The 27,442-nt window shown below is 42.6% G+C and overlaps 1 protein-coding gene, 1 long non-coding RNA gene and 2 pseudogenes across 2 annotated transcripts; all 4 read left to right on the top strand.

Annotated features, from left to right (window-relative positions):
- The first annotated feature begins 1,493 nt into the window (after nt 1-1,493).
- LOC139379062 (glycogen phosphorylase, muscle form-like) lies at nt 1,494-13,446 on the top strand (annotated as a pseudogene).
- A 1,705-nt stretch (nt 13,447-15,151) lies between these two features.
- LOC139379534 (uncharacterized) lies at nt 15,152-15,832 on the top strand. Its single transcript, XR_011628394.1, has 2 exons — nt 15,152-15,343; nt 15,611-15,832. It is a non-coding gene; the product is annotated as an uncharacterized lncRNA (long non-coding RNA).
- A 2,002-nt stretch (nt 15,833-17,834) lies between these two features.
- On the top strand, nt 17,835-22,495 carry LOC139379064 (OTU deubiquitinase, ubiquitin aldehyde binding 1b). The gene is made up of 7 exons (XM_071121806.1): nt 17,835-17,929; nt 18,550-18,617; nt 19,001-19,099; nt 20,881-20,999; nt 21,142-21,226; nt 21,374-21,568; nt 21,925-22,495. Exons 1-7 carry the CDS (start codon nt 17,884-17,886, stop codon nt 22,120-22,122), a joined length of 810 nt encoding a protein of 269 aa, XP_070977907.1. The 5' UTR covers nt 17,835-17,883; the 3' UTR covers nt 22,123-22,495.
- Nucleotides 22,496-26,724: 4,229 nt separating this feature from the next.
- On the top strand, nt 26,725-27,384 carry LOC139379229 (citrate synthase-lysine N-methyltransferase CSKMT, mitochondrial-like; annotated as a pseudogene).
- Nucleotides 27,385-27,442: the final 58 nt, after the last annotated feature.

The raw sequence follows: 27,442 nt of genomic DNA, 5'->3' as shown, positions 1-27,442 counted from the left end.
ACCTACTCATTCAAGGGTTTTTCTTTATTTTTAGTATTTTATAGTGAAGACATCAAAACTATAAAATAACATACAGTGAGGGAAAAAAGTATTTGATCCCCTGCTGATTTTGTACATTTGCCCACTGACAAAGAAATGATCAGTCTATAATTTTAATGGTAGGTTTATTTGAACAGTGAGAAACAGAATAACAACAAAAAAATCCAGAAAAAACGCATGTCAAAAATGTTATAAATTGATTTGCATTTTAATGAGGGAAATAAGAAACAAACTAGACATACAACATAGAATGCCCACTCAGATCACACCCTGACCAAACAAAATATATAAACATACAAAGCAAACTATGGTCAGGGCGTGACAGGTGGCTACTTTGAAGATTCTAAAATATATTTTGATTTGTTTAACACATTTTTGGTCACTACGTGATTCCATATGTGTTATTTCATAGTTTTGATGTCTTCACTATTATTCTACAATGTAGAAAATGAAGAAAACCCTGGAATGGGTAGGTGTGTCCAAACGTTTGACTGGTACTATATATTTAAAACCAAATACTTTTAGACTTTTACTCATGTAGTATTTTACTGGGGGACTTTTACTTGAGTCATTTTCTATTAAGGTATCTTGACTTTTACTCAAGTATGAAAATTGGATACTTTTTCCACCACTGGCTAAATCCACCATAGGCTTCGTATGAATCGCGGGCAAGTTTCAGTCACGTATATGGTCACGTTCGCATGGGTCAAACAAACGCCCTTTTCTTTCGCTTATATACAACGTGGCTATTAATAGATTTCATGATCAAATTCCTATAGGGTGGATCATTGGTCCTGGATAATAATAATAACAACAATAATAAGGCTTGGACAGGCAATGCACATCGTTCTTTGAAAACCTGTTGCATGTATTTTGCACCGAGACTGTGCACCACCACCCTGTAAGATATCATGAATAAAGGACCCTCTAATACTGTACAGTGTAGACAATCATTTTGTATTGATTAAATAGAATCTTTGTGTTTTCTGCGGAATCGACATGTGATCGAGCTCAGCGAATATTTCATTGTCCAGTACGAAAGGCATTTCACTGTACTTGTACATGTATCCAGGCAGACAGAATATTCTACCCAAAAAACATGCTATACATCACCGCAGTCCCGACAGCTGATAGGCTACATGGCTCACACCCCTCATGTACACTCCTCAATGCCATCATCCCTTCTCAGCTGTTCGAGGGAGGTCTTTTTTTGAGGGGGGGGGTTCTCGTTAAAATTAATAGTGAATATCCCTCCCTGCATATTGTCATGGTCTGTGCTATTTGGAATCCTGGGACGTCCGGGATCAAAGGCCATTGGGATTGAAATGGCAAATGGTTAAGGTAAGGGTTAAGGTTAGGATAAGGGTAGGGGTTAGGTTACGGACGTCCTAAGCATACCGTATAGCATTAACCATTATTGTCACGAAGAGGATCAACTGTCAATTGGGCTGGAGGTTCTGTAAGACCCGCCCTATGTGCTCGACAGTTTGTATGTGCGTTTATATATATAACAGTGCAGGTCTGGCATACCAACTCTGGTGTCCACACTTTGACGAGACAGAGGGAGGAAGGAAGGACACACAGTGTGATACGCGAAGCCATCTCCCATCATCCTCGGTTGATATTTGCCTTTCGGATCTACAGTCGCACAATAGAAAATACGCATTTACCAAGATGCCCAAGCCACTGACAGACCAGGATAAGAGGAAGCAGATATCGGTGCGGGGGCTTGCAGGAGTGGAAAATGTTTCAGACCTTAAGACCAATTTTAATCGCCATCTCCACTTTACTCTGGTAAAGGACCGAAATGTGGCGACCAAACGGGACTACTACTTCGCCTTGGCCAACACTGTCCGCGACCATCTGGTGGGCAGATGGATCAGGACGCAGCAGCACTACTATGAGAAAGACCCCAAAGTAAGCAAGCAATATGGTTGCCGCAGTGTCATAGTGATCCCATCCCCTCGCACGCTACTCGGCACGTACGCCTCTGTCAGACTCCGGAAAGTGGGAGGGATGGCTTCCCAGGGAAATATTACTGCGCAGTATGTTCAATGATGCTGAAGTATAGACTAGGGATGCGCTTCAGACGCTGTAGTTACAGAAACGTTATGTTTATAACATGTATTTAAGTAGCCTACCTATTTCATCTGCAATGTACTTATGCGGTGAACATGAGAATGCCGAATTCTGGATTGAGCGCTCCAAAGCCCCTTACAAGTTACATAACCATGTTGTGCATCTCTGGATGAGAACACGACTCAGTAAACGCCTGTCTCTCTCTATTCTAACAGGGAATGCATCTGACGATGCATTGATAGCTGAAATGGAAGTGTCAATATTTTCAAGCTAGTGCTTGACACTTGTAGAATGACACTAATGCAGCGCACTGTTTAATGGGAGTCAGTCAACTGGTTGTTAACTATGTATTGCGTAATAGGATAGCCTAGAAGTTGCTGTAACCCAAACCAATATGTTTACATAGTAGCCTAAATACTGTCAAGACACATTATATGTGTTAAATTCTTTTGGAGATGGATATTAGCTGTTAGGAATAATTCTATTTTCTATCTCATACATATCAGTGGCACAGAAACAATGATTTATCAATGAATTGAACCAGAACTCACCAGAGGCTCTCTCTGTCTGATCCAATAAAGCTGATAGAACATTGTGTATGACACAATCAGCATCATACCAGTATAGCCACATTCATTATTATGGTTGGTAAGGGAACAAAATAACTGTTATTTGTGTGTGCAGAAGAGCAGATTGATTGTATGATATGGTAACTTATAACAGAAATATAATTGAAAAGGCCTGCAGTGTCATTAGGCTCATAACTCCTGGCCCTGAGCTACAGGCTTTGAATGACATTAATTGTATTAGTGTCCGGAGTTCAACCTTTATAAAGTCAAAGTCCCTGAGAACATATTTGCCCAATGCCTCCAAACAAATATATTGTAATTTGTGTCCACTAATCCTTAGTTGATAACACCTAGTCATCGGACTCCGGTTCAACTACATTTTTGGTATTTGTACATTTCACATATAAATATGGCTATGTAGGTTTCATAAGCAGAAGAACAATCCATGCTCCCTAAAGTCATCAAATTTACAACCCACAGTAATAAAATCTGTCCTGTTGTTTTGTGTGTTAATGCAACCCCATCTGCACCAATCTCCCTAGTCGCTCGGACATTTAGGAACTGATCACCAATGCTGCTATATTTATATCCAGGGACTAGATGCCTTTGTCACTTTATCTTAGTCACACTTAATGGGACAGTGGTGCGCTCTGTTTTCCATGTCCTCATTTGCATTCCCCCGATTGTCGAAGAACAACCTTTGAGATGTCAAAGATCAATCAAAGGCTCAGGTGTCAACCCCTCCCAACTATTCATGTAGGATCACGCCACCCTGCTCAACGCTGTTATAGTACTATAGCCATTTCATTTCATAGCTTCAGTGTGAGTAACATACCCCATACATGAATTGGAACGTGAACGATTATATGATGTACAATGTACATTTCCTCTGTATAATGTTGTAATGGGTGGAGACAGGCTGCAGAGAAATATTATACGGACATACAGTAAGTACAGTGTTGATTAATCCGTTAGGGTTTCAGGCCAGGAACAGAATGCTAGCACTGTTTTCTGCACTCTTTATATAGGTTGTTATGAGACCTTGGGGTGTACTGAGCGTGCCTTAAAGAAACTAAAACCAGACTCCACTGGCAGGGAGTTCCAAGTGAGTCCAAACACATTCACAATGAGCTGTTGCTTGACTGGTCGCCAAGAATAGCACTCCTGTTGTTGGCAGCACCTGCTCTCTCCCCCTGGCCACAGCCGCTGCCCAAGGGTCATAGACAACGTGGCATTTTCGCAGGGCAACCACATGGAGGCACACTACTGTTGGGTGGCTGAAGGTGTTTAATATTGACACTGTACTGTACTGCATTAACTCTCCTTGATGAACCTTCCCCTGCTGTTCCTCTCTAGCGTGTGTATTACCTGTCCCTTGAGTTCTACATGGGGCGCACCCTGCAGAATACAATGGTGAACCTGGCTCTGGAGAACGCATGCGACGAGGCTACCTATCAGGTGAGAGATGGATCGGCCTTAGGCCACTCCTGGACCCTGACAGTGGACCATCATAGTTACCTCAACCTAGAACATTGCGTCTGACATACACTGCAGAGGCTATGGAACTGGCACATTGAACATTTATGCAACTGAAAATAAGTGCTTTTTCTCACACTTCATTCAAGATTCAAGGATACTTTCTTATGTAAGAATTTCAGGTAACTTGTCCTTCTCTGAGATGGAACACTGCACCATTTCCATATATTCAGAAGAAAAAGCTTTTCCTAATACATTATTAATGTAGCTCCATCCTCCCTCATTGTATAATGTATTATAGACTAATGAAGAACTTTGAATCTTAACAATTTATCTTCATCTTCATCAGTTGGGCCTGGACATGGAGGAGCTGCAGGACATTGAGGAAGATGCTGGCCTGGGAAATGGTGGCCTTGGACGGCTCGCCGGTGAGTTCCTCCTCCTTGGCTCTCTATTGGTCTACCTCGCTGTTTCCCCCCTAGAAATAGTGTTGCCAACGACAGTGATGCTCAGTGGTCAGGACAACCCTGTCTCACCCCATCTCTCTCGCCCCTCCCCCTGTGCTCTCAGCCTGCTTCCTAGATTCCATGGCGTCTCTGGGACTGGCAGCTTACGGCTACGGCATCCGCTATGAGTTCGGCATCTTCAACCAGAAAATTGTGAATGGCTGGCAGGTAGTTTAACTGGCAAAGTTGACTATATGTATGTATGTCTGTGTCTTTGATTACATGTTAGTCAGTGTAAATAGTCATTTTCGGGGTTGTTGGAGTCATGTGCTTTAGATAGTCAAATTATTTTATGAATAATTTCTCACATTTGCACATATTTGTAAACTAGTCATAGTGAACTCATGAAGCTGTATAATCATGATAATCGACAGGTAGAGGAGGCTGACGATTGGCTGCGCTACGGCAACCCCTGGGAGAAGGCCCGCCCTGAGTACATGCGACCCGTCCACTTCTACGGCAGAGTGGAGCACACCCCCGAGGGTGTGAAATGGGTCGACACACAGGTGAGAGACTACATAAAGACGATACAACATAGAAATAGTCATCATTGTGGACGTAACTAAACATTACATGGTCCTTCTACATTAACAGGTAGTGTTGGCCCTTCTACATTAACAGGTAGTGTTGGCCCTTCTACATTAACAGGTAGTGTTGGCCCTTCTACATTAACAGGTAGTGTTGGCCCTTCTACATTAACAGGTAGTGTTGGCCCTTCTACATTAACAGGTAGTGTTGGCCCTTCCTTATGACACCCCAGTCCCTGGCTACAGGAACAACGTTGTGAACACCATGAGACTGTGGTCTGCCAAGGCCCCCTGTGATTTCAACCTGAAAGACTGTGAGTTACTTCTGGACTGTTTGGGCTTGTCTGTGTCTGCTTTATTGTTTAAACCTACTGATTAAATTATGCTTTAATGAAAATGTTTACAACCTTTGTAACATTATTATCAGTAATCAAATTCAACCATCAGTTTTATTATCTGTAATCTAATTCAACAATCATGATGTTGATTGTCCTGATGGGAGCTGGAAAACAGTACTAGGCAAGACATTTGAAATGCTAGATGTGACCACAGCATTTTGTTTGTTCTACAGTCAATGTGGGTGGCTATATTCAAGCTGTGCTGGACAGAAACTTGGCTGAGAACATCTCCCGTGTTCTGTACCCCAATGACAACGTGAGTAGAACCCAGTGTTGATTTGAACCTTTATTTAGCCAGACAAATTCTAAGAACAAATTCTTATGGACAATGACGATTCATTGTGACGAATCAATGAGTTTTCCTAATGCTGTCAAAACATTCCATCCATTTTAAAGTGTTATGTCTCCTGCTCAACATAGACACTGGTTCCTGTAAGAATGAATTTAAGCTGAGTCATCAAAGCACTTCTCTGAGAACATCATAATAATAATCCAGTGTGATGGACTGTGGTCCTGTTTTTGACCCCAGTTCTTCGAGGGGAAGGAGCTTCGTCTGAAGCAGGAGTACTTTGTGGTGGCGGCCACTCTGCAGGACATCGTCCGTCGCTTCAAGTCCTCCAAGTTCGGCTCCACTGAGGTTGTGCGCGTTGACCTGTCCACCCTACCTGACAAGGTTAGATGGATACGATAGATAGTCTAGGACGCTAAGTGTATGTTCTAACTGAATATATGCATCTAAGTACCATATAGTCTCCAAACGGCTTTGTTCACCGAGCACACTCGGTATGGTGTCAACGACACAATGTGCTTCCACTTCTGCATTGCTTGCTATTTGGTGTTTTAGACTGGGTTTCTGTATAAGCACTTTGTGACATCGGCTGATGTGAAAAGGGCTTGATAAATACATTTGAATGTGAGACTATGTGTTCACATGCAACAGTTTCCTCCCCTAACTGTGTCTTCCAACTGTATTGTCTGATGCCCTCTCCCCGGCCTGTATTGTAGGTGGCCATCCAGCTGAACGACACCCACCCTGCCATGGCCATCCCTGAGCTGATGAGGATCTTGTTGGACACGGAGCACCAGAAATGGGAGAAGGTATAGTACTGGTCCCCCTGCTAAAGCAATGATACATACAAGTGTAAAGAATACTTACCACAAATGGGGAAATGCTCCTAAATGGATTCACCAAACATTAACCAAAACAATTTCCTTCTACATGTATCATTGTATTTCCCCCATCTCTCAGGCCTGGGACATCTGCACACGTACCTGTGCCTACACCAACCACACCGTCCTGCCTGAGGCTCTGGAGCGCTGGCCCACAGACCTGCTCCAGAACCTTCTGCCCAGACACCTGGAGATCATCTACGAGATCAACCGACGTCACCTGGAGGTAGAGCCAAACACTCCTGTAACACACAGTATTACAGCCATACGAGTGTACGTATACAGGGCACTCCTGTAACACACAGTATTACAGCCATGCGAGTGTACGTATACAGGGCACTCCTGTAACACACAGTATTACAGCCATACGAGTGTACGTATACAGGGCAATCCTGTAACACACAGTATTACAGCCATACGAGTGTACGTATACAGGGCACTCCTGTAACACACAGTATTACAGCCATACGAGTGTACGTATACAGGGCAATCCTGTAACATACAGTATTACAGCCATACGAGTGTACATATACAGGGCACTCCTGTAACACACAGTATTACAGCCATACGAGTGTACGTATACAGGGCACTCCTGTAACACACAATATTACAGCCATACGAGTGTACATATACAGGGCACTCCTGTAACACACAGTATTACAGCCATACGAGTGTACGTATACAGGGCACTCCTGTAACACACAGTATTACAGCCATACGAGTGTACATATACAGGGCACTCCTGTAACACACAGTATTACAGCCATGCGAGTGTACATATACAGGGCACTCCGGTAACACACAGTATTACAGCCATACGAGTGTACGTATACAGGGCACTCCTGTAACACACAGTATTACAGCCATGCAAGTGTACATATACAGGGCATTCAGAAAGTATTCAGACCCCTTGACTTTTTCCACATTTTGTTATGCTACATCCTTATTCTAAAATGGATAAAATTGTTTTTTTCCCCCTCATCAAATCTACACACAATACCCCATAATGACAAAGCAAAAACAGGTTTTTAGAAGTGTTAGCAAATGTATTAAAAATAAAAATGTCACATTTACATAAGTGTTCAGATCTTTTACTCAGTACTTTGTTGAAGCACCTTTGGCAGCGATTACAGCCTCGAGTCTTGTTGTTAGCTGCAAGCTTGGCACACCTGTATTTGGGGAGTTTCTCCCATTTGTTTTAGGGGAGTTTCTCCCATTCTTCTCTGCAGATCCTCTCAAGCTCTGTCAGGTTGGATGGGGAGCATTTCTGCACAGCTATTTTCAGGTCTCTCCAGAGATGTTCAATCGGGTTCAAGTCCGGGCTCTGGCTGGGCCACTCAAAGACATTCAGAGACATGTTCCGAAGCCACTCTTGCATTGTCTTGGCTGTATGCTTAGGATCGTTGTCCTGTTGGAAGGTGAACCTTCGCTCCAGTATTAGGTCCTGAGTGCACTGGAGCAGGTTTCCATCAAGGAGCTCTCTCATCTTTCCCTCAATCCTGACTAGTCTCCCAGTACCTGCCACTGAAAAACTTCCCCTCAGCATGGTGCTGCCACCGCCATGCTTCACTGTAGGGATGGTGCCAGGTTTCCTCCAGATGTGACGCTTGGCATTCAGGCCAAAGATTTCAATCTTGCTTTCATCAGACCAGAGACTTGTTTCTCGTGGTCTGAGAGTCCTTTAGGTGCCTTTTGGCAAACTCCAAGCGGGCTGTCAGGTGCATTTTACTGAGGAGTGGCTTTCATCTGGCCCCTCTACCATAAATGCCTGATTGGTGGAGTGCTACAGAGATGGTTGTCCTTCTGGGAGGTTCTCCCATCTCCACAGAGGTATTCTTGAACTCTGTCAGAGTGACCATCGGGTTCTTGGTCACCTCCCTGACCAATGCCCTTCTCTCCCAATTGCTCAGTTTGGCTGGGCAGCCAGCACTAAGAAGAGTCTTGGTGGTTCCAAACTTCTTCCATTTAAGAATGATGGAGGCCTCTGTGTCCTTGGGGACCTTCAATACTGCAGAAATATTTTGGTACCCTTCCCCAGATCTCTGCCTCTACACAATCCTGTCTCGGAGCTCTACAGACAATTCCTTCGACCTCATGGCTTGGTTTTTGCTCTGACATGCACTGTCAACTGTGGGACCTTATATAGACAGGTGTGTGCCTTTCCAAATCATGTCCAATCAATTGAATTTACCACAGGTAGACTCCAATCAATTTATAGAAAAATCTCAAGTATGATCAATGAAAACTTTTTGCAAAGCTTTTTTGCTTTGTCATTATGGGGTATTGAGTGTAGATTGTTTCCCCCCCCCCCCCAAATCAATCTAATCGATTTTAGAATAAGGCTGTAACGTAACAAAATGTGGAAAAAGTGAATGGGTCTGAATACTTTCCGAATGCACTGTATATGAGAGAATATACTGTAAACATATATTCACGTGCCTGAGAGGATTAGGAGTTAGCTACTGTAAAAAGCAACAACATATCCCTCAATATTTTCTTCTTCAATGTGATGTAAACAAATGGGTGTGAAGGTAATTGTTTCCAATCCTCTTTCTCCTCCTTCCCTCAGAGCATCGCTAAGCTCTACCCCGGGGACCATGATCGTCTGCGCCGCATGTCCCTAGTGGAGGAGGGCGACCAGAAGAAGATCAACATGGCCCACCTGTGCATCGTGGGCTCCCACGCCGTCAACGGAGTGGCCCGCATCCACTCGGACATCCTCAAAGCAACTCTGTACGAAGAAACGTTGTTTTAGTTTGTTTTATTTCTAGCTATTTATGACGCTATCCCTAGCCAATATGGTAACCTGTTTTCCCACTGGCCCCATATGTTGAATGGTATTTGATCTATCAATCATTCATTGAGCCCACTAGGTTCAAGGACTTCTACGAGGTGGACCCCCACAAGTTCCAGAACAAGACCAACGGGATCACGCCCCGACGCTGGCTGGTCATGTGCAACCCTGGGCTGGCTGAAGTCATTGCAGAGGTGTGTGGTGGAGTGTAGCTAAAATCATATCCAAAGTGGAGTGACAGTTGGTGCTAGTGTCGCAGTAGTGTCTGAGAAATGATGATTCTAAAAATGGTTATTTCTGTATGTTTGAATGTTCAGAGGATCGGTGAGGATTACATCCGCGATCTGGACCAACTGAAAAAGTTGCTGGCGTTTGTGGATGACGACTCTTTGATTCATGACATCGCCAAGGTCAAACAGGTCAGAACATAACAATCTCTTGAAATATGTTGTCATTTTAATTCGAGTCACCATCTCAGTCTGAGCCAAGGTCTGTACTATAACTCCTAACACTTTACTGTGTCTATCTGTAGGAGAACAAGCTTAAGTTTTCTGCCTATCTCGAGGAGCACTACAAGGTGAAGATCAACCCCAACTCCATGTTCGACGTTCAAGTCAAGAGGATCCACGAGTACAAGAGGCAGCTGCTCAACTGCCTGCACATCATCACTCTCTACAACCGTGAGTGGTCCTCTGTTCTTTTACAGCATTATTGAGAAACATTATTCTGTCAACCAAGTTAACCTGTCGTCTTTTTCATTCAGGCATCAAGAAGGAGCCCAACAAGAATTGGACCCCCAGGACTATCATGATTGGAGGAAAGGTGAGCCACAATAGATGTTTGATCAGGTCATTAGGATACAGGTTGTACTGCAAAACTCATTGGATATATTTTGTTAGTATTGGGAATTTTCCAGTACATGTGTGTACATTATACATCTTAAGCAGAATCAATGCATTCTGTATATGTGTCTCGGTCATTAGGCTAAGGGAAGCCATTACCTAGTCCCGTGAGGTTCATTAGACGTGCATTATGAGCATAGGTTTGTATTACTCAAGCACCATTAGACATGCACCTGCATTAGGAGTGTGCGTGTCTGTTTATTTTTGTATCATTGCTATGGTTACGCCACCAATGGAATCTATGCCCTAATGTTTATTTTTGTATCATTGCTATGGTTACGCCACCAATGGAATCTATGCCCTAATGTTTATTTTTGTATCATTGCTATGGTTACGCCACCAATGGAATCTATGCCCTAATGTCTGTGCCAATAAGAAAATGGAAACCAAGCTAAAATGAGTGCAAGGCAAAAAGATATTTGTGGCTAAATGCCAAAGGGGATGAATCATTAACATAAAGAGGAGTTACTATGTGTGTGACGTAAGGATGAAAACTGTATAAAAGGTATGTGCCGAGGCTGGAAAGGCAGTTGGTCCATGGGCCAACTCGGCTTGTTACTTTGTAATAAACTCTTATTTGAATTCACAAATAGAGAAATATGATAGAGAAATATGATTGAGCGAATATTTCCACGACATTAGACTGTCCCACATCAGTTTGAGCTGTTTTACCAACTGCTATGGAGACAACGACCAAAGCTGGCAAGACAGCACAAACAGATCTGTGCCCTCTGTATAAGATTTTGGCATCCATGTGATTTCATATTCTCCATTTTTTCCCAGGCTGCCCCTGGGTACCACACGGCAAAGCTGATCATTAGGCTGATCACTGCCATCGGAGAGATTGTCAACCACGACACTGTGGTGGGAGACCGCCTCAAAGTCATCTTCCTGGAGAACTACAAGGTCACTCTAGCAGAGAAAAGTAAATAGTTCACATACTTGCTGCTTTCTTGGTTTTGTTTATGTTCCCATTGGAGTGTAGTTAAGGGGCTTCCCACTTCTTCCACATACATTTTCTCTCTGCCTTGTCTCATCTCTCTGTTTCGGTTTCTCTCCTTCTCCCGCTCTCTCTCTCTGTCTCTCTCTCGCCAGTCATCCCTGCGTCCGACCTGTCTGAGCAGATCTCCACAGCTGGCACTGAGGCGTCTGGCACTGGCAACATGAAGTTCATGCTGAACGGAGCGCTCACCATTGGCACCATGGACGGAGCCAATGTAGAGATGGCCGAGGAGGCCGGAGAAGAGAACCTCTTCATCTTCGGCATGAGGGTGGACGATGTGGACGCCATGGACAAGAGTGGGTAAGACAGTGGGGGGGGATGAATGGATGGACGAAGGGTTCTGATCAGAGATGGTGGAGAAGAAGACATGAGGATTAGCATTGGATGATAGCTTAGGAGAGAACATTTCGAATTACATGGAAGGATGCTTACTGGGTAAACTTTGGTGGAGAAGCCAAGACGATTTGCATGGTAAAGGATAGAACCGAAAGAGACAGCTTTTTGGATGACTTGGAAGGAAGGATGATAACTGGCATGCATCCCATAATGGATTTTTAAAAAATCTTCTTTATAAATGTATCCTCTTCGTTATAAATGTCTTCCCAGATATGATGCCATGGACTACTACAACCGCATCCTGAGCTGAAGCAGGCCATGGACCAGATCGCTGGTGGATTCTTTAGCCCCGACCAGCACGACCTCTTCAAGGACATTGTCAACATGCTGCTGCACCATGACAGGTGGGGGAAAGCGCTGAGTCACAACACCCAAATGCGGACACACTGTACTCTACCGTTATACACGCAGCCACACAATGTCTAACTGAGCATGATGTTTGTGTTACAGATTCAAGGTGTTCGCAGACTACGAAGCTTACATCAAATGCCAAGAGAAAGTCAGTGCTCTCTACAAGGTGAGTGTTTCATAGACTGAAAATATTTTTAATATCAATTGTTTCCTTTCTTTTTTTCTTCTTTCTTTTTTTTGTATTCTACCCCCCAATTTCAATCTTGTTTCATCGCTGCAATTCCCCAACTGTCTCAGGAGAGACGAAAGTCGAGTTATGCGTCCTCAGAAACACGACCCGCCAAACCGTGCTTCTTAACACCCGCCCGCTTAACCCCGAAGCCAGCTGCACCAATGTGTCGGAGGAAACGCTGTTCGACTGACGACCGAGGACAGCCTGTAGGTGCCCGGCCCGCCACAAGGAGTCGCTAGAGCGCGATGAGCCAAGTATAGCCTCACCGGCCAAACCCTCCCTTAACCCGGACAATGCTGGGCCAGTTGTGCGCCGCCCTTTGGGACTCCTGATCACGGCCAGCTGTGCTACAGCCCGGGATTGAACTTAGGTCTGTAGTGACACCTCTAGCATTGCGATGCAGTGCCTTAGACCGCTGCACCACTCGGGAGGCCCTGTTTTCTTTCTTTTTTGTAAAGTGTATCGAGACTTTTTAAATGCTCTATAAATAAATTGTGACTTGACTATTTCCCAGTCAGTTATAAGAATTTTTACAGATACATAACAGTATTCCTTCCTTCTGCAATGGTTTTAATTTCCCCTCTCTTCCCATCCATCCCAACAGAACCCTAAAGAATGGACCAAGATGGTGATCCACAACATTGCTGGTTGTGGTAAATTCTCTAGCGACCGCACTATCTCCCAGTACGCCCGGGAGATCTGGGGCATGGAGCCCAGCCTGGAAAGGATCCCTGCCCCAGACGATCCTCGCCAATAAACCCCAGGCCTAAAACCAACCTCTGGTTTTTCCACAGCCCCGGCTTCTGGTTTTGCCTCTGGCTGTTCCACAAAAACCATTTTAACTTGAGAAATGGTTTAGAAACCTGAAAGCTCCCTGTAACTAGTACATTTTCATTGTGTCATTTCAGTGTGGTCAGTATTAGTTGATGATTGACTATACATGTAGCAATCCCTGTCTGGCTACGTGATGGCCAATAACCTGATACCACTTTCAACCTCGACATTCAGCATTCACCTTCTCAATGGGCTAATACAAAATCAACATTCACCTTCTCAATGGGCTAATACAAAATCAACATTCACCTTCTCAATGGGCTAATACAAAATCAGCATTCATCTTCTCAATGGGCTAATACAAAATCAGCATTCACCTTCTCAATGGGCTAATACAAATCAGAATTCACCTTCTCAATGGGCTAATACAAAATCAGCATTCACCTTCTCAATGGGCTAAAACAAAATCAGCATTCACCTTCTCAATGGGCTAAAACAAAATCAGCATTCATCTTCTCAATGGGCGAATTCAAAATCAGCATTCACCTTCTCAATGTGCTAATAAAAATCAGCATTCACCTTCTCAATGGGCTAATACAAAATCAGCATTCACCTTCTCAATGGGCTAATACAAAATCAGCATTCACCTTCTCAATGGGCTAAAACAAAATCAGCATTCATCTTCTCAATGGGCGAATTCAAAATCAGCATTCACCTTCTCAATGTGCTAATACAAATCAGCATTCACCTTCTCAATGGGCTAATACAAAATCAGCATTCACCTTCTCAATGGGCTAATACAAAATCAGCATTCACTGTCTCAATGGGTTAATTCAAAATCAGCATTCACCTTCTCACATGCACCAGCAATGCATAGTCAACTGGCTTGTGCAACATGAATAACATGAATAACACTGTTCACCATCATTTAAGCTAACATGGTTAGAGAATAGACCCTTTAACAGTCAGTGGGGCCAACAAGTAGCTGGAAACCTCACCACTGTCTAATGGTACCAAAACCATGTCTTCCAAGAATGAGACATGGTGGGACATAGAGCCTTATCAAAATAAGCACGTTCTTCTCACATAGACACTGTGATTCTACACTACTGGTTTGGCCTGCCAAGGACCACCTCTTTATTCATATCTGCACCAAATAACCACTCAAGTTGAAGGGACTTGGTTAACATGCGTGATCCTTGATGTTATAAAACTGTTTGCTCAATGTATGTCTGTATGTTGAATGTAGTAATTTGTGCGTGTTATTAATGCTTGTGTTTTGGGTAGCCCACACACAATCCTTATTGCTGAAATACTTTCTGCTATAAGCTGTGTTTTGTTTAGAATGATCCCATCAGTATATCCTCAAAACGTTGTTCCAGTGTTGGAAAATGATCCTTCATATAGTGCAACAAACTAAGCCTTCTCTCCTCCACCTCTGCCTAATACCTCTCTGAGTGACTATAATGCTGCCTTAACTAAGCTGTGTCTGTAGTTGTTCAGCCTAAAGTGACCCCTCACTGTTAAGCTGCAAGTCTTTTTTGATGTTCAGATAAATAACAATTTCTGGTACAATAGTATTTCTCACTGTTTGGAAGTCTTGGACTTAGTGTTAACTACTGAATCACTAGTAATTGAGTGTGTCGGGTTGATAAAGATTGCACATGTCCAGTTGTTTTCTTCCATTAGAGAGACTCTAAGCACTTAAAGCTTCAAACTCTGCATTCTCTTGTCAATGTGAACCAACAGTCAATAAAGGAGACAAAGTTACAACACTTGTGTGATATTTTGTTACTTTCCAAAATGGCTACATTCATTCATGCTTGTATGTCGAGATGGTTTTGTGTCTACCAATCAAAACTGAGCAAATTTCCACGCGAAAAGTTTTAAAGATCGTATGACGTAGCTTCCGCCGGTCAGGACTATAAAGTCTCAAACAATGCCAACGCAAAGTACACGCAAAAAACTCACAAACAAGCTAGCCTTATAAACGGATCCTGTTGAATCATGTCTGGCCTTCTGCGCGGAATGCTGAAAGTACGGTCAACTGTTGCTTCGAGGACACGTGCAATCAACCAACGAGCAGAGTTATCCAGTAAACCCCCTAAAGACAACATCGGCGCTGCAGTGAGTAGGCCAAATATATTCATAAACCGTTTTGTTATTTTCATGTTCTGTGAGTAGGCAATCGTTGAAGCTAGTTCAGATAGTAGTTGGCTAGCTGATTTCAATTATGCAACGACATTTCAAAATATACTTATCCAAATTATGTTGACTGTTTTAAAATGATGCATTTCTTGCATGCCTTATTATTGGCAATAATATGACTTGCCAACCTGTGTTCTTGGGTGACGTGTATGAGTATGACAGTCTTGCATGCCTCTCTGTTCACAGGAAACCGCTTTCGTCATGACTATTTTTGCGGTGGCCATACTTGGACCATCCGGTTGGATCCTCGCCAATATTCAGAACTACCAGCAGCGCTGAACTGTTTCTCGACCACGGTTCTTGGATCATAAGTCAACTGCTGCATTCCTTTTTCTGGCCTATGATGCTTGAACTGAAGTCACAAAATTACCTTTTGACATTTTATCTCAATAAAAACATGTAATCTAGTGTCTGGTCATTGTTTCAACATTTTTAGTTTAGTGTACATTTATATGCGGTGAAACGATTTGACCATTTATCTATATCAAACCGAGGTGTGTGTGTGTGTGTGGAAAATTGTACATAACCAACTAAGTACTGAAGTTCTGGCTTGCTGAAGCCAACAATCGGCCATAATTGCACTCCGATACAGTCCTCCATAGGCATGAATGAAATTCCACAGTATTTCTATTAAATTTTAAATGTCAAGGACAACGTGGGGACTGTAACAACTTTCTGTAGTTATACTTGAATAAATTGTTTGTATATATTAAATGTAGAGATTCATAGCTTACAAAATATTTTTACAATGGTGTGGAGTGCCAAAATGTATATGTGGTGCCTTCAAAATTATGCCGCTGTCATCTCTGTGTGTGTATACAGTGAATTTGGAAAGTATTCAGACCCCTTGACTTTCTCCACATTTTGTTACGTTACAGCCTTATTCAAAAACATATTAAATTGTCCCCCCCCCCCCCCTTCCCAATCTACACATATCCCATAATGACAAAGCAAACACCGGTGTTTGCAAATGTGTAAAAAAATCAAATTCTAATTTACAAAGGTATTCAGACCCTTTTACTCAGGACTTTTTGAAGCACATTTGGCAGCGATTACAGCCTTGAGTCTGTAACCTGTATTTGGAGAGTTTCTCTCATTCTTCTCTGCAGCTCCTCAAGCTCTGTCAGGTTGGATGGGGAGCGTCAGAGACATGTCCCAAAGCCACTCCTGCATTGTCTAAGCTGTGTGCTTAGGGTTGTTGTCCTGTTGGAAGGTGAACCTTCGCTCCAGTCTGAGGTCCTGAGCGCTCTGGAGCAGGTTTTCATCAAGGATCTCTCTGTACTTTGCTCTGTTCATCTTTCCCTCAATCCTAACTAGTCTCCTCGTCCCTGCCTCTAAAAGAAACATCCCCACAGCATGATGCTGCCACCACCATGCATCACTGTAAGGATGGTGCCAGGTTTTCTCCAGATGTGACACTTGGCATTAAGGCCAAATAGTTCAATCTTGTTTTCATCAGACTAGAGAATCTTGTTTCTCATCGTCTGAGAGTCCTTTAGGTGCCTTTTGTCAAACTCCAAGTGGGCTGTCGTGCTTTTTAATGAGGAGTGGCTTTCGTCTGGCCACTCTACCATAAAGGCCTGATTGGTGGAGTGCTGCAAAGATGGTTGTCCTTCTGGAAGGTTCTCCCATCTCCACAGAGGTATTCTGGAACTCTGTCACAGAGTGACCATTGGTTCTTGGTTACCTCCCTAACCAATGCCCTTCTCTCCCAATTGCTCAGTTTGGCTGGGCAGCCAGCACTAGGAAGAGTTGGTGGTTCCAAAGTTCTTCCATTTAAGAATGATGGAGGCCGAATCCATTTTAGAATAAGGCTGTAACGTAACAAAATGTGGAAAAAGACAAGGGTTCTGAATACTTTCCGAATGCACTGTATAACCCATTTGCACATGAGCTGACCCAAATGTTTGAGAATGAGGGCCTACAAAAAAACTAGGGTAGCCTTGTGGTTAAGGACGTTGGTTCAGTAACCGAAAAATCACTGGTCCAAATCCCCGAGCCGACTAAGTGAAAAATCTGTGACGTTCCCTTGAGCAAGATACTTAACTCTAATTTGTCTTGTAAATTGGTCTGATAAATTACATTTTTTTTACAAATATTATATAACATTTGAAAAGTTTTAAATCTGCACACATTAGTTGCAAGTAAATAATATATAGTTATTTGAGCCAGGAAACTGATGACCCGTTCTAAATATGTGTTATATCTGTATTTACGTGCATTTGTCAGAGAAAATCACTAGTTGCTGGCACAGGGGGTGTATTCGCCGGGAACCAAACAGAACGAAACGGGCGGGAACTACCTAAATTTATCCAATAGAAACTATAGTTTTCCGTCTGTTTGGAATAATGATTACAGGATTTACATATAGTTATAGATTGCATCCCTGGACTACTAGTGCAACCCGGAAGTTTAGAATGAGGTCAGAGAGACGAAGGAAATAGAATTCTACAGCTAAAATGGCGGAGGAACAGCAGCAGGAAACAACACAGGGAGAGATGGAGGGTGAGTGACACAACATCAAAACGAAAGATAACTAATCTAACCGGCTTCGGCTATTAATGCGTTATTTTTTTATGGAGGTGTAATGTGGCTGTTAGGTAATCTAGTGATGGCAGTTGAGGGACAAGCTGCTTGTATGAATATGAGAAGGGAATGGGGGAGGCCATAGCATTCAAGTCACACACACAAAGAAACGCATTTTGACCTAGCTATATTTTTAGGGAGGATGGAGTAAACACCATTGTTTTTTATGCGACCTAATGAAGGCTCTCACTCACAGTATATTTTTGCCGACTTTCAATTGGTTGTCAAATGTTTGACGCCATAACTGAAATTGGATAGGTAGCTGGCTAGCACTAACGTTCGCAAGCTTAGTTAGTTAATCAATTCTAATTGTTCCAAAAAATATGGTCAGACGCTGACCACATCGTTGCTCTTGCACACCACGTGAACCAGTTTCAATACTTATATTTATCAATAGACTGATATGCTATTACAGAATTTGCTTAAACCACATGCCTACTGTCATCAATCTCATGTTGTTGTGGTATAAATTACATAACCAGAACTGGCCTTTTAAAAATGTTTACAAACTTCTATGGTGGTGTTTTTTTCTTCTCTAGCGGGAGGAGTAAACTGCCTCGCTTATGATGAGGCTATTATGGCTCAGCAGGATCGAATCCAGCAGGAGGTGAGAGATTTTATACTTGAATAAACATTGATAATGTGCAGGCTGTTTTTTAATTAGACTGACATAAGTCTGATGTGGAAAAGGTTGAGCTGCATGCCTTTGCATCACGTGTTTTGGATCACCCAGGCTGTTTAGACAGGCAGCCCAATTCTGATATTTTTTTCTCCCACTAATTGGGCATTTGACCAATCACATTAGATCTTTCCCATCAGCTCTTTTTCAGAGCTGATCTGATTGGTCAAAATACCAATTAGTGGGGGAAAAATATTAGATATGGGCTGCCTGTCTAAATGCAGACCCTGTTTTTATATTGGTTTCTATAAATCTGTGAGTACAAATGTCTGTGCCTTAATAACAGTCTGCCTGTCTGTTTGACTGTCTAGATCGCAACTAGCATCCCTTTAGTGTCAGACAGACAGGAACTATCAGTGTTGCAGAGAGAGTATGCCGTGGAAGACACCATTTATCAGCTCAAGATCAAGGTAAGTAAACCACAAGAATCTTGTATTACACGATTTGAATCTGCATGACTTTATACAGGTCCTCTGCAATGTTCCCTCAACTTTTTCCAGTCTGCTGAGTGCAAACGTGAACATTGAAAATTCCGTGCAACTTCCAGCGTGTGTTTCCTGTGAACACTGAGGCTGTACCTGCTTTAAGTTAGTTTTAACAGTGGCCAAGTAGGCTACTGTGGCTGTTTGATCATAATGTAGGCCTACCAGAGTGGTCTACCATAAGAAAAAATGGAGAAAATGCATCCCATAACATTTTAACATGGAAATAGCTGTTCCATCATTCAGCCTACAGTAGCAGCCAATGTGTGGTGTTCAATGCCTACAGTCAAATCAAATTTTATTAGTCACATACACGTGTTTAGCAGATGTTATTGCAGGTGTAGCGAAATGCTTGTGTTTCTAGCTCTGACAGTGCCGTAATATCTAACAAGTAATATCTAACAGTTTCACAATACTTACAAATCTAAGTAAAGGAATGGAATTAAGAATATGTAAATATTTGGATGAGCAATGTCGGTGGCATAGACTAAGATACAGCAGAATACATTATATACATATGAGAGGAGTAATGCAAAATATGTAAACATTATAAAAGTGACTAGTGTTCCATTATTAAAGTGGCCAGAGATTTATAGTCAATGTATATAGGGCAGCAGTCTTTAATGTGCTAGTGATGGCTATTTAACAGTCTGATGGGCTTGAGAGATGTTTTTAAGTCTCCTTTTCAGTCCATGAGACGTTTTGAAGAAGAAAAAACATGATGGGTTTGACATTAACCTGTTTATCCACCGGTACGGCAGACAAGGATGTGACTGAAAATGTTGTTTGATGCAAAGAAACCACTTTACAGAAATACATTATTCCCATACATTATTACAGTGAATCAGACAAATTATGCTACCCTCTGCCTATTGGCTACTTAGCTTATTCATCCTGTCTCAAAATACAACACTGCCCCTTTAAGAAGGAAAAAATAAGGTCTTTACATGACTAGCTTTTCAAAGAAGTCTAGAAATGTACACATTTTCTGCTCTTGTTGGAAGCAATCACTCCCCTATTGCTGACTACAAATTATCTATAACTGGACTTAACTCAATAACTAGCAAAGGATATGATCAAAATGTGCACATGTGGCCGCTCATGCTGTAAATACTCCAGTTCAAAGTAAATGGCACAGATCCATATATGGCAATGGTCTATTTGCATATAGGCCTACTGGAGCTTTGATTGGTTATGCTGCGCTGTTCTCTGTATGGGTTGAGTCATGCGCAGTAGAATCCTACTCTGATGCGCTCTGCATACAAAACATATCTTGCATAGTTCGTTTTGTTTCGGAATATTGCATTGAAAGTGGCTAATATTGCATTGATTCAATCACAATTGGGAACCGTTGATAGTGTTAACGGGGAAAACTCTAGAAAGTTGTGTGAAGTTCAGTCTCGTGCTTCTCTCCATGGGATGAAATGTATTTTGCGCTCTGCGTGGCAGGGAACATTGCTTCTCTGTAGCTCAGTTGGTAGAGCAAGGTGCTTGCAACGCCAGGATAGTGGGTTTGATTCCCGGGACCACCCATATGTAAAATGCATGCACGCATGACTAGTGTCTGCTAAATGGCTTATTATTATAATATTACTGGTTTAACGCTAAAGATCCTTATGACCACATCTATTGAAGGTTCGAAATGGTCACATTACGATTGTATTTACTGTGTATACTCTGTCCTTGTCCCCCCCCCCCCCCCCCCTTAGGATTTACACAAAAAATACTCGTATATCCGCAAGACGCGGCCAGATGGGAACTGTTTCTACAGAGCTTTTGGCTTTTCACATCTCGAATCACTGCTAGAAGACAGCAAAGAGCTGCAGAGGTAACGTAGCACTTCCATAGTGCATCTAGATCCTCGATGTTCAGCAAAGCCGACTCTGTAATTCGATAGATGGATGTCCTCTGGTTAGTGTTGCTGCATTAATTGCTACTGAATACCGATGATGCAATGTATGTCGCTGTAGGTTCAAAGCAGTGGCAGCAAAGAGCAAACTGGACCTGGTCAACCAGGGTTTTACAGAGTTCACCATCGAAGACTTCCACAATACTGTGAGTTGCTGTTCTATTATTACACACACTTGAACAACAGTGACAGCACACACACATTACACATATACTGAACATGTTAACAGCTATTAGTGACATCACATAAAATCATCACTTAACTGACCATATTATTGTTAATTCTTCCCCTAGTTCATGGACCTGTTGGAGCTGTGTGAGAAGCAGCCGGGCCTCTGTGAGCTGCTGGGCTCCTTCAGAGACCAGAGCGTGTCAGACTACATCGTGGTGTACCTGCGGCTGCTCACCTCAGGCTACCTGCAGAGGGAGCACGGCTTCTTCCAGCACTTCATCGAGGGTGGACGCTCTGTCAAGGAGTTCTGCCAGCAGGTGGGTTCCTATTGGGTCGTGTTCAGTAGGTATGAAGCGGATGAAAACACTCTGAAACAGGGTGAAACTATCTCTACTCGCCCCAAAAAGAAACACTTGTTATTCTTGTGCAATTTTTTTGTTAGTGTGTTTTAATAAACACAACGCTGGTTTAAGGCGAGAAGCTAGATTGAGGATTTGTTTACATATGGCTTTAATTTTGTCTGGTTGTGTGCAATGAGTCAGAACTAGTGTTCCTACATGGTCCTCTTGGGTATGCAGCATGCACATTCCAATGTCTTCATTACTTTTTCTGTCTTGCGTAACAGCGATAACAAGTCAAAACACTTCAATTGTCGTCTGTTTCTCTTGTCCAGGAGGTGGAGCCCATGTCTAAAGAAAGTGACCATATCCACATCATTGCCTTGGCCCAGGCCTTGAACGTGTCCATCCTAGTGGAGTACATGGACCGGGGTGAGGGAGGCTCTGTCAACCACCACGTCTTCCCTGAAGGCAGCGAGCCTCGTGTCTTCCTCCTCTATAGACCCGGCCACTACGACATCTTGTACAAATAACAATCTGCTGTTTTAGAGATTCTTCCCCCCCCCCCTTTTCCACTGCTGTAGTGGCAGTGGAGAAATACTTCAACTGCCACGTTGATGCATACGTGTGTACGAAGGTTACACTATTGTATCTGAGAGAGAGAGAAAAAAACTATCACACTATACAGCCCTCTTCTCCCTCCCCTTCACTCCAGTTTCCCCTCATCACAGAAAAGTGAATTAATAAAAAAAGATTTTCAAAAAATAGCAGTGAATCCAGGAGTATAGAGTTGTACAGTTTTTTTTTTTTTGGTGGTTGTAAATGTTATCAACTTGCTTTTTTTGTTGGATTATTTTCCTTTGGTCCACTGCGTTTCATGCGTTTTATTAAAGGGATTACATCTTATTTGACTTGTATGTTGATGTATTTGTCACTCGTCTGGTATTGTCACATTTCAGCGGGCATAGCAGCAATCTGAAATGTAGTATTAGAATAACTTCCGTGTGTATGTAATGTCCTTATCTCTCTGTGCATCTGTCACACACAGTACCAGTCACAAGTTTGGACACACATACTCAAGTTTTATTTTTATTGTTTTACTATTTTCTACATTGTAGAATTTAATAGTGAAGACATCAACTATTAAATAACACATGGGAATCATGTAGTAACAAAGTGTTACACAAATCAATATATTTTTCTATTTTAGATACTTCAAAGTAGCCACCCTTTACCTCGACAGCATGGCACTTTCTTGGAATTCTCTCACCTCAGGCTACTTCCTGTGTGGCGCAGCGGTCTAAGGAACTGCATCTCAGTGAAAGAGGCGTTGCTACAGTCCCTGGTTCGAATCCAGGCTGTATCCCATCCGGCCGTGATTGGGAGTCCCATAGGGCGGCGCACAATTGGCCCAGCGTCGTACGGGTTTGGCCGGTGGTAGGCCGTCATTGTATATAAGAATTTGTTATTAACGGACTTGCCTAGTTAATTTTTAATTCAGAATGAGGTAGTCACCTGGAATGCATTTCAATTAACAGGTGTGCCTCGTTAATTTGTGGAATTTCTTTCATTAATGCGTTTCAGCCAATCAGTTGTGTTGTGACAAGGTAGGGGTGGTATACAGAAGATATCCCTATTTGGTAAAAGACCAAGTTCATATTATGGCAAGAACAGCTTAAATTTGCAAAGAGAAATGACAGTCTTTAAAACATGAAGGTCAGTCAATCTGGAAAATGTCAAGAACTTTGAAAGATTCTTAGAGTGCTGTAGCAAAAACATAGCATCAAGCGCTTTGACAACTGGTTCTCATGAGGACTGCCAAAGGAAAGGAAGACCCAGAGTTACCTCTGCTGCAGAGAAGTTCATTAGAGTTACCAGCCTCAGAAATTGCAGCCCAAATAAATGCTTCACGGAGTTTAAGTAACAGAAACATTTCAACATTAACTGTTCAGATGACTGTGAATCAGGCCTTCATGGTCGAATTGCTGCAAAGAAACTACTACTAAAGGACATCATTACGAAGAGACTGGCTTGGACCAAGAAACACGAGTAATGGACATTAAACCGGTTGAAATCTGTCTTTTGGTCTGATGAGTCAAAATGTGAGATTTTTGGTTCCAACAGCTATGTCTTTGAGAGATGCAGAGCAGGTGAACAGAGGATCTCCGCATGTGTGGTTTCCACCGTGAAGCATGGAGGAAGAGGCCTGGTGGTGTGGGGTGCTGTGCTGGTGACACTGTATGATTTATTTAGAATTAAAGGCACACTCAACCAGCATGGCTACCACAGCGATACACCATCCCATCTGGTTCGCGCATAGTGGGACTATCATTTGTTTTTCAACAGGACAATGACCCATAACACACCTCCAGGCCGTGAGAGATATTTGACCAAGAAGGAGAGTGATGATGTTGCATCAGATGACCTGGCCTCCACAATCACCCGACCTCAACTCAATTGAGATGGTTACGGATGAGTTGGACCGCAGAGTGAAGGAAAAGCAGCCAACAAGTGCTCAACATATGTGGGAACTTGATTTGTTTAACACTTTTTTTGGTTACGACATGATTCCATGTGTTGTTTCATAGTTTTGATGTCTTCACTATTATTTTACAATGTAGAAAATAGTAACACTAAAGAAAAACCCTTCAATGAGTAGGTGTGTCCAAACTTTTGACTGGTACTATACAGTTGAAGTAGGAAGTTTACATACACTTAGGTTGGAGTCATTAAAACTCGTTTTTCAACCACTTTGCAAATTTGTTGTTAACAAACTATAGTTTTGGCAAGTCGGTTAGGACATATGCTTTGTGCATGACACAAGTCATTTTTCCAACAATTGTTTACAGACAGATAATTTCACTAATAATTCACTGTATCACAATTCCAGTGGCTCAGAAGTGTACATACACTAAATTGACTGTGCCTTTAAACAGCTTGGAAAATTCCAGAAAATTATGTCATGGCTTTAGAAGCTTCTGATAGGCTAATTGACATCATTTGAGTGTACCTGTGGATGTATTTCAAGGCCTACCTTCAAATTCAGTGCCTCTCACCTCAGGAAAAAAAAAAAACTCCACAAGTCTGGTTCTCCCTTGGGAGCAATTTCCAAACGACTAAAGGTAAGAATAAACACCATGGGAACTTGTCATACCACTCAGCTGTCATACCAGTCAGGAAGGAGACGTGTTCTGTCTCCTAGAGATGAATGTACTTTGGTGTGAAAAGTGCAAATCAATCCCAGAATAACAGCAAAGGACCTTGTGAAGATGCTGGAGTAAACAGGTACAAAAGTGTCTATAGCCACAGTAAAACAAGTCCTATATCGACATAACCTGAAAGGCCGCTCAGCAAGGAAGAAGCCACTGCTCCAAAACTGGCATAAAAAAGCCAGACTACGGTTTGCAACTGCACATGGGGACAAAGATCGTACTTTTTGGAGAAATGTCCTCTGGTCTGATGAAACAAAAATAGAACTGTTTGGCCATAATGACCATCGTTATGTTTGGAGGAAAAAGGGGGAGGCTTGCAAGCCGAAGAACACCATCCCAACTGTGAAGCACGGGGGTGGCAGCATCATGTTGTGGGGGTGCTTTGCTGCAGGAGGGACTGGTGCACTTCACAAAATAGATGGCGTCTTGAGGAAGGAAAATGATGTGGATATATTGAAGCAACTTCTCAAGACATCAGTCAGGAAGTTAAAGCTTGGTCGCAAATGGGTCTTCCAAATGGACAATGACCCTAAGCATACTTCCAAAGTTGTGGCTTTCACTATTGTTCTGACATTTCACATTCTTAAAATAAAGTGGTGATCCTAACTGACCTAAGTCAGGGAATTTTTACTAGGGTTAAATGTCAGGAATGGTCTAAAACTGAGTTTAAATGTATTTGGCTAAGGTGTATGTAAACTTCCGACTTCAACTGTGTGTGTGTGTGTGTGTGTCTGTGTATCAAAAACAGAGTATATAGAAGTGCCTCCACAGTACTGCATACTTGTTTACATTGGTTGACGCATGTGCAGCCGTCCACCACTGCGCACACAGTATGTAGCTACAGGAGCAGTGAGATTTTAAACATACTGACAATCTATCCAAGGAGGTTAGGGAAATTAATCACAACATCACGTGTGCGGCACCAATCCAGTCTAACAAGTATGTCTCCATTTCTTTCTGTTTCGTAAAATAAGTTGATGCAACCTAGACGCTAACACATTCAATTTGACCTTTGGCTTCTAGCTAAATACTGTTAGCTACCTTACTTGCTATCTATTCAGATATTTCTGTTGAGAAAGTCAGTCAGAAGAGCTGTCAGGTGACCTGCCCCTTAACAATGTGCCTCTTAGCAACCAATCAGGGCCCAGGTCACACAGGCCAGAGAGCGTTTGAGAGGCTGGTTTATGTTACCCCTAGACCACGTGTCAAATTTATTTCACAGGGGCTGAGTGTCTACAGGTTTCCTCCCTTGTACTTGATTGATTTATTAAGGTTACTAATTAGTACGGAACTCCCATCACCTGGTTGTCTCGGTCTTCATTGAAAGGAAAACCAAAAACCTGCAGTCACTCAGCCCACCATGGAATGAGTGTGACACCCCTGCCCAAGAGTCTCAGGCTCCGGTAGGGAGAGGAGTGTACAACTTGAAAGGGTTGTGAGATAATAGTTACCAGCAGGGAATTCGTGACAATAGGTTTAACCATGTTTTGAGGCTGTATAGTGTTTGTTTACGTTTTCTTTACAAACATTGGAGTGAAACTAGCTTCTATTTTGGGTTCTGATGGGGTACAACAGTTGAACTAAGCTCATGAGGCATTTATAAATTATCCTTCAAGAATCAATGCGCACATTTCATTAATTAAAAAGTCCAACAATGGATGAAGCAACTGTAGATTGCCCCTTTAAGTTAGGGTTTCCCAAACTCGATCCTGCCCCCAATGCATGTTTTGTTTTTTGCCCTAGCACTACACAGCTGATTCAAATAATCAACGCTTGATGATGAGTTGGTTATTTGAATCAGCTGTGTAGTGGTAGGGAAACTCTGCTTTAAGGGTTTATAAACTGACATTATGAAAATGATATAATACTGCCAGTATGTTTTAGTTTTCTCCCTGACATTCACCTTTCTGTCCCTACTAATTTATCAACAACATGGACGAAAAAGCAAAATGGGACCGATTCTACACAGAAAACAAAAGCTAAACCTTTGAATGGTTCTTTGATTTTGACATAATCCGGCACTTCATCCTGCCCATGCCGCATTCCCAACTCGGATGCCTTACTTAGCGTCCTCGACATGGGCTGTGGTTCCTCTGGCCTAAGACCCTGCATACACAAAGACTCTCCCTGGCCAGTGCAGATGACCTGTGCTGACATCTCCCCTATTGCTGTGCGCCTAATGGAGGAACACAGAGCAACCAACGCCATGCAACCTCAGAATCCTTCCTCAAAGCTGGACGTGGTTCTGAGAGCCTGGACCTCATTCTAGACAAGTGTACCATAGATATCTTGCTGCAGTCTATCGAATGGGGAGCCAAGGTCAGCCAGGTGCTAAAGCAGTACCTGGAGGCATTGAGGAACTCTGGGTCTCACCTCCGGTTTTCATACGATGACCCTGATGCCAGGATGTTGTGGTTGGAAAAAGAGGGCTGGGAGCCAGGGGTGATGGCTGCCAATGTGGGAGTGCAGGAGGTGGAGGAGCTAAGGGGAGTGACATATTACTGCTACCAAGTTAACCCGTCCTGTAGCACAGTAGCTAGTTGGTTGTTGAAGTCTGTCTTGTTCCATTGCAGTATAGTATAATAAGTCATTTCTTGATACAACTGACCGAGTCTCTTATCTGGACTTTTCTTTCTATGTC

Source organism: Oncorhynchus clarkii, chromosome 21, assembly GCF_045791955.1.
Source record: "Oncorhynchus clarkii lewisi isolate Uvic-CL-2024 chromosome 21, UVic_Ocla_1.0, whole genome shotgun sequence".
Classification (NCBI taxonomy): Eukaryota; Metazoa; Chordata; class Actinopteri; order Salmoniformes; family Salmonidae; genus Oncorhynchus; species Oncorhynchus clarkii.
Note: the sequence above shows the minus strand (reverse complement) of the source record. Positions and strands in the feature narration are given on the sequence as shown.